The following is an 8181-nucleotide window of genomic DNA, read 5'->3' on the forward strand; positions in this document are numbered from 1 at the left end:
AAGAAAAATAAAATGTCAACAACTCAAGATCAAAACCCTTTTGGGTTTCAATTTAGCCAGGTGGTGACTCAGAGCCAGAGTTTCGAAATTCCAGATTTTCAAAAGATTAAAAAGACAAAATCAGAAACGGTCGTTTTTTGTCCTTTTTTTTTTTTTTTTTTTTTGTGGCATTTTGAATCTAGATCGCTTGTTTCCCACCTAGAGTTGAGTTCTCGAGTCTACAATAATATTTAAAATATTGATACATATAAATCGACTTACATGAAATGTGTATTAATACAAAAGGAGGTATAGATGTTTAATTGAATCAGACAATGATATTTGGTACGTGAGTTATGTAAAACATATCATCTCTATCCAACAATTAGAATAGACATATCATCCCCCGTGGCAGAATAGGTGTTATGTTATATTACTATTATTATTATTTATGTAAGTAATAGGTGCTATGTGATATTTTGGAAAAAAAAATTATAGACCGTTGTGACAATAATAATTCACCTTTTATTGAAAAAATATTTTTGTAATCAAGATTTTAGAAAAAAAGAATTGTAGCTTTTGTTTTTTTTTTTTTTTTTTTTTTACTTTTTAATATTACATACTTTTCTTTTTAAGGAGGGTAACTCCTATCATTTTATATAAATATTATAATAAATAATTTTTAACTAAAAGAAAAACTTCTTACCCTTTTTCTAGATATTGCATTAAATAATTTTTAAGACTAAAATAAGAGGTAATTACAAAAGGGTTACAACTTTTATCTCATCCCTTGAATAAGACGTAAGAGCTAGTATCGAATATGAGGCAATCCCATATTGGTGGATCAATATGGACTAAAGATATAAAGTAAAAATTCTAATTTTTTAAAAGAAAAACAAGGATAAATCCGTCATATCCAATCTGACTTTGGGCGTTCTAGATTGTTATCAATCGGGACTCAAGACCAATCCCAATTACTAGAACCATTGTTTTAGTGCATTATATCGAATCATTTATTGGTCACCTCTGAAACCAATTTTATATCGAAACAGATCAGGCTGTATTGGACAGTTTTGCCCTTAATTTTTTTACTATTTTATCCTTAATCTGTACTGTTTCATAAATATGGTATCGGAAATGATGGGGTTAACAACACAGATACGGATCACCCGATACCGCAAACAATAACTAAAACCGAAACGTACAACGGCTTTTGTTGATATGTAATCAAGAAGAGTACTTTTCCAACCTGGTGATTTTCACAGAAAGTGGCGGACCCAATTCGTCAACCACAACCACGGATTTCCCGCACGTCACAACGGAGAAGACTTTAAATTAATAAATAATGGGAGTATTCCACATCCCTATTACGATCACACCAATAGTAAAGACTCATCATTTTCAAATTTCAAATTTCAAATTTTCAAGTTTCAAGTTTCAAGTTTCTAAGTTTATAAGAGAATAGTGAAAAGAGAGAAGAGATTAAGGCACCGTTTGATAATATTTCTATTGTTTGTGTCTAAAAATAATATAATTGATTTTTCATATTTCTGTTATCAAAAACAGAGCTTTTTGGTATTTGATAAACCTGTTTATCAAATTGAGTAATGTTGGGTAGATTTTTTGGGTCAATATGCATTTTGCTGAGGAATTCAAACTTTAATCATCAGTAATGACTTAGTAATCGATTCATGAGTGTCCGGAAAGAATTGGAAAAAATCATCAAAGGAATTAATAGATGTGGATTTAAAGCTTCCATTAGTAAAGAAAAAATTCGATGTATTTCTTCTCATTTTCTTAGAGAATTTTTGAACTTTGGAAAACCGCTAGATAAGGTAAATGTTAGGTTCGGAGATACAATTTTTCATCGAGGTCCCATCAATTTTTTTACCCATAAGTCATTCCAAGAAAAGGAAAAATAAGTTTGACTTATTTTGACAAAATCGTTTATAAACATAGAAATAATCATAAATTTTTATTTATATTTTTAAAAACTAATGAAACAAAATAGGTTTATCAAACAGTTTTTGGGATTTTTTTTCCGTTTCTGACAAATAAAAACAAAAAACAAAAAAAACACGTTTTTGAAAACATTATCAAACGGCCCCAACGATAAAGCAAAGGTAGAAATTTTAACAAATCAGATGTCTTCGTCATCGTCACATGTTATATTTTAGCCAAATAGAGTTTGTTTGTTTTGTAAAAAAATGGAGTTTTAGAAGTAATTAAGTAGAGAGTACTAAAGATAAGCTCATCTACACGATTGTTAAGTGGCGATAAGAAGGAAAGAGTCGAGAGACAGAGAAGGAGAAGCTGTTCGCTGTTGGTTGTTGATGATACTTCACGCGTATTAGTAGTGGGCACTCGTCTTCGTCTTCGTCTCATGACGCGGCTTCGCTACGGCTTTTTCACAAACACTTAATACCCAACCCAACCCAACCCAACCCAACCCAAAATCAAACATAACATTTAACAGTTAGTTTCGTCTCTCTTTCACTCGGTATCTTCCCAATAACTCCGTGTCCTCTCCTTCGCCTTCTGCGTCCAGATTCACAGACGCATAGCCCTGCGTAGCTTTCCAGCAATCCAGAAGAAACTGAGAATCAATCTAAGCAATTCTACAGAGAAAGAGAGAAGGAGAGGGACAAGGAGATGCTGCGTTCGTGTTACCGACCACTGGAGCGATGCTTCGGAAGAAGAGGAGGCGACGGACTTCTCTGGCACATGGACTTGAAACCACATGCCTCTGGGGATTATTCGATCGCAGTCGTTCAAGCTAACTCATCCCTTGAAGATCAAAGCCAAGTTTTTACCTCTCCTTTCGCCACTTACGTTGGCGTCTACGACGGCCACGGCGGCCCCGAAGCGTCTCGCTTCATCAACGGCCACCTATTTCCTCATCTTCAAAGTACCCAATCTTATTCTTCTACCTGTTTTATTTCCCTTTCTGCTCTTTTTCCTATTGGTTACGACAATTTACTAAATTAAGTTCCTGTATTTCTACAGAGTTTGCCACGGAGCAAGGGGGATTGTCCGCAGATGTCATAAAGAAAGCGTTCGATGCCACTGAGGAGGAATTCTTGCATCTGGTGAAGCGTTCCTGGCCGGCCCGCCCGCAGATCGCATCAGTGGGGTCGTGCTGTTTGGTTGGGGCCATCTCTAATGATGTTCTGTATGTAGCCAATCTTGGGGACTCCAGGGCCGTTCTTGGCCGAAGGGCATCCGAGGGCCGGAAGATCCCCGTGGTGGCGGAACGGTTGTCCACCGATCACAATGTTGCAGTTGAGGAGGTGAGAAAGGAGGTCGAGGCGCTCCATCCCGATGATTCTCATATCGTGGTTAACAGTCGTGGAGTTTGGCGGATTAAGGGCATAATTCAGGTATTATCGAGAGCTATGATTTCGACTTTCTTGTTCTTGGTGCTTCTGCTGTCACTGTGTTACTCTGATTCCCTCTTTTTCCAACTCTCCATGTGTTTCTCCATTCATGATTGTTGATGGTTCTTTTGGACTATGAATGATGTACAGTCTAGGGCGAGTACCGATCATGATCATTAATGATTTAATTTTGCTGGGGAAAGTGGATCTTAGGAAAGCTCATTCGAAAGTTACTCATTGAATTCGAAGGCAAATTGGATCCTTGTGGGTTCTGCCACTTTATACTAGTTCAATCTGGTTTGAATAGAAAGTTGCAGTTACATAGCAAATCCATCAAGCTCTGAAGCATGAATTAGCTTGCGGGTTGGTGTTGAATACTATTTATGGTCTATCTTTATGGTGTAAGCTTCATGGAATCTATAATTTGGTACAGAAAAGGATGTTACCTATTGTCTTGTTAACTCATTTTTCGCAGTTCTAGACAGTTGTTCTACTCTGGATACTTATACAAATCAATGATTTATCTTTTCATTCTATGCGGATTTGACACTTTCAAACCTCTGGTAACTTTTGTGGGCATAATTTGCATTTAATGGCTACTTGTGTACCTAGGAAATCAAATTATTTGGAAGGGCAGTAAGAAATTTATGGTTTACCGATGATGAAATGTATGTTAGATGCTTTGGGATTTGTTAGTTTTACAAGCTTTCATATATTTATCACTCCATTCAGCAGTTGTTTCTTATTATTAATAATCTTATACTGCCAATGTTGCATGGGGGTACTAGCATGAGTAAGTTGCATCATATACACAAAAACAAAGGCATAACCGGAAAATGGATTATGTGTGCTTTTGACTGTGCTTAGATGATGATTTATAATTTCAAATAAGATTACAATAGTTTATATCATTGGTTATCTTCTTTATATCACATTTCAGTGATAGGCAGAAAAAGACATGTTTATAGTGTCTGCCTATATCAGACAGCCAAGCAGAAAATCTATCCATCTTGGAAGACCCTCTCTCTCTCTCTCTCTCTGTGTGGGTGTGTGTCTGTGTGTCTTGTGTTTTTGCCATATGGAAATTAGATTTAGTCAGATGCTTAAGATATAGGATAGGTGGAAAAGTTCCTATTGATGCTGAATGATTGTAGTCCATACCTCTTGAAGAATCTATATCTTCCTACTTTTTCTTTTCTTTTAACCTTTATCTCCCCCCCCCCCCTTTTTTTTTCTCTTTAGCTATTTCTATGTTCCACCTTTTGTATGCCCTAGAATACCCCCCACCCAAAAAAAGAAAAAATCAACTGTGATTTTTCCATGGGTGATGATGGCCTCTACTATTGCACAAGCATTTTCTTTGGCTGCTGCCTTCACTTCATATGATCCTTTTAAGGTTGCAACAACTCTTCCCGCATCATTTCTCTTCTAGCTTCCAAACCCTCAAAAAAATATGTGTGCTTCACCTCCCCCCCCCCCCCCCCAAAAAAAAAAAAAAAATCCTTCTAAAGAAATGTTGGTTATTTGAAGGTTGCTCAATAATTTTACAAATCTTGGCTGGAAAGTTATCTTTATGTGCGAGGATGATTTCGTAAGTAATGATCAATTATTGGCTGGAAAATACAATCCCCAGTTTTGTCGTAGGGAAATGAAATTCAACTCTTCGAAAGAAGAGATGCTGGATGCGCCATTATTTGTATATAGGTCATGAAGGAAGGAGCTGTAAAACAAGATATTGTTTGTCGTTATCTTTTGATGATTCTCTTCGAACATAAACCCCTCTTTAGACATTATCTTGTTCTGTACCTTTGTCTTTCTTCTTTTCTTTTTGTTCTTTTTGGTTTAGTAAAAGCCTTATGTTCTATCTCGCGAACAACAAAAGAGGGAAGGAGGAAAAAAAAAAAAGGGGTGGGGGTCCTTATATTCCATTATACTCATGGATCAAATCAGTGTTGCAGAAAAGGTGCCAAATGCCTTATCTCTTTGTCATTTATCCTTTGAGGGATCACATGTTATGCTTCTTGGGGCACACTCTCGTGCTTCTAAGTAAAAAAAAAAAATGTTGTATTTATTCAATACTTGGTATGTACATGTAGACCAGGAAGAGAATACTGTTAGACTACTCAGGATATGCAAATTTCCCTGTAGATTCTGGTTACGTCCTTGTCTATCGTGTCATAATATTGCATTATTGCTCATCATCATGTAAGGTGATTAACATTAATGCTTTCCTTTGAAGACTTGAAGTTCATCTTTGGGTCTAGCATGCACTTTCAGGCTTTCAAGCACAGCTGTAGCCTGGATATGCTAGTTTATCTACACATTGTTGGTCACTTTTGGAACTTCTCTGATCTATTCTACTCAGACTTCATATATAAAATATGGGAAATTTCGTTTGAAGAATACTGAAGTTAATTTCTCTCTTGTTGGGTACTATTTTTCATGTCATTCGTAATTCAGAATTGTCTGATGAAAATTAGAGGTATGCTTTTCTAATGATTTATCTGTTTTCTAGGTGTCAAGATCTATTGGAGATATCTATCTCAAAAAACCTGAGTTCAATAGGGACCCCCTTTTCCAGCAATTTGGATTTCCGGTCCCTCTTAAACGACCAGTGATGACAGCGGAACCCTCAATCCAGATTAGAAAGCTAAAGCCACATGACTTATTCTTGATTTTCGCATCAGATGGACTGTGGGAGCAGCTAAGTGATGAAGCAGCCGTAGAAATTGTGTTCAACAACCCAAGAGCTGTAAGCACTGCATTGCTACCTTGCCTTATCATTTCCATTACTATTTGCTATTTAGTATTTATGCATTCACTGGGGTAAAAATGTTGTCAGTATGATGGGATCGGCTGGGCTGGGCTGGGCTATAGGGGCTTCCTTGTCAGCATGTTCAATATTTGCTTGTACATAATTGTTGTCTCCTGGGGTATTGGGCTAGTCTGGGTCATTGTTTTACGTATTTGGATCAGATAAGGCAACTCCACCAAGCCTACTTAGTAGTGGTGGAGCCCCAATCAACTGATGCAAAACTGGACCCTAATCAATTCGCTGACCAGGTCTGTTTACCAATGTTTACCATGGATACCCAGCCTGGATCGGCTTGCCCCTGGATTCTGAGTTGTAAATCCTCGTTCTGAGGATTGTCCCCACATTTTCATTTGGGGAAAAGGTGCGTCAGAATCTAATACGAGTTTAGGCTATGGGTGAAGCTTATGTGGACGTAGAGTGGCTCACTAACTGTTAGCCTGGACCTACGATGTCTGAAGTCCCAACCCAAGCCTGAGCCTTTGACAACTCTGCGGATTTGATATGGAACATCTTAACTCAATCCATGATTTTATACTGTTTTTGTTCCTCATTTCTGGTGTTTTTTGACAAGACATTCATGGCCTGAAGTTGTTTTTGTGGTGCGTTCTTTGTCAGGGAATAGCAAAGCGATTAGTGAGTGCTGCCCTTCAGGAGGCTGCAAGGAAGAGGGAGATGAGATATGATGACATTATGAGGATAGAGAAGGGAATCAGAAGGCATTTCCATGATGATATCACTGTGATTGTGATTTATATTGATCACATCCAAGGCTCTTCTAGCAGTAGATTCAAGTACAGTGCTGTTGACGGCACGACTGCTCCTGTTGACATCTTCTCTCTTAACACAGATGATGCAGAAGAAGATCGTATCCACACTTTATCTTGAGTGAACCTGTCAAGCTGAAGGATGGACACCAAGTTACTGACAGAAAAAGAGCAATAATTCAAAAAATACAAGCATGTAAATTTTATAAAAAGGATACATGGGTGTCAAAAGGCAGGACAAAGAGAGATGTCCAATAAGTAAACATACAGTCGGGTGGTGGGTGTACATAACGGAGTTGAGGGATTGTTTGATAAATCCAAGCTGCCATGTGACTTCTCCAATCTGTTCTGAGTTTCAACCTCAGTTCCAGGATTTGGTCAGGTTCTTGGTAGCGGTCTGGAGCAGTTTAGTTTTCTTCCCTTTTTTTCAGTAAATGGGGGAGGGGTGGCAGTCTGCAGTAGGCATGAACTGATCAAAGAGGTGACTTTTGTATTCTTTTGCATTTTGCTTTCATTGTTATTACCATGAAATTTTGGTTATAGGTGATTGTTCCCGTTGCTATATATACTCTTCCTCCTGCCTAAGTGTGGTTGTTGGATGGATGCTTTGACAGAGTTAATCAATCGTAAATGTGCGTCGCATGACCATATTGATTCCATTTGTAGAACCAAGCTGCAGGTTGGGGACGGGATCGTGTCCAACTGCATTTTTATGTGGTCTCAGGTTCAACACCGTACGCTTGAGGAGTGATGGGTGAATGTCACTTTGAGCATTTTCATCGTTCTGTGACTACAAGGATTGGAGGAACTATGTCATGACTGAGGTAGCCAAATTCTCTGACATGGCATCTACTATCCCCTCTTTGTGAACTGGTATTACCCCAAGAGGAAGCTCAGTTGGCGAGGACCAAAACCTCACAATTAAGAGGTCATTTGTCACTAACTAGTGATTGTTCTGGGAAAACCCATGCTCTGTTGTCACCCTTTCTGTCTATCAAAAAAAAAGTTGTCACCCTTTCTTGCAGAAATGGGGACTACTCAAGGCAGTGAACCGAGAACAAAGAGTCTGAGCTGAATGGGTCCCTGGCCTCAGAAACGGCAACGTGACCAGCCAACGCACTCTCAACATGGCTGTGCGCCGGAGCTTTATCCATTCCTCTAATTTTGTAAAAAAAAAAAAAAATCCCCCAGACATACAATTAGGACCCACCCCACACCGTATTCTCATCACTAAAACAGAGAAATA

General features: G+C 38.1%; 1 protein-coding gene across 1 annotated transcript; it reads left to right on the forward strand.

Moving 5' to 3' along the window:
- The first annotated feature begins 2253 nt into the window (after window positions 1-2253).
- Window positions 2254-7499, forward strand: LOC122085015 (probable protein phosphatase 2C 63). The gene is made up of 4 exons (XM_042653442.1): window positions 2254-2887; window positions 2986-3359; window positions 5872-6108; window positions 6787-7499. The coding sequence occupies exons 1-4, from the start codon at window positions 2632-2634 to the stop codon at window positions 7054-7056; spliced, it is 1137 nt and encodes a 378-aa protein (XP_042509376.1). The 5' UTR covers window positions 2254-2631; the 3' UTR covers window positions 7057-7499.
- Window positions 7500-8181: the final 682 nt, after the last annotated feature.

The sequence above is a fragment of the Macadamia integrifolia genome, chromosome 7, assembly GCF_013358625.1.
Source record: "Macadamia integrifolia cultivar HAES 741 chromosome 7, SCU_Mint_v3, whole genome shotgun sequence".
In the NCBI taxonomy this organism is placed as follows: Eukaryota; Viridiplantae; Streptophyta; class Magnoliopsida; order Proteales; family Proteaceae; genus Macadamia; species Macadamia integrifolia.

Excerpts from the sequence above, each read along its gene's own strand:
- LOC122085015 (XM_042653442.1), top strand. The coding sequence starts at position 2,632 with ATGCTGCGTTCGTGTTACCGACCACTGGAGCGATGCTTCGGAAGAAGA. Across the intron at positions 3,360-5,871 it reads GGATTAAGGGCATAATTCAG|GTGTCAAGATCTATTGGAGA; the intron begins GTATTATCGAGA and ends TCTGTTTTCTAG. Across the intron at positions 6,109-6,786 it reads TGTTCAACAACCCAAGAGCT|GGAATAGCAAAGCGATTAGT; the intron begins GTAAGCACTGCA and ends GTTCTTTGTCAG.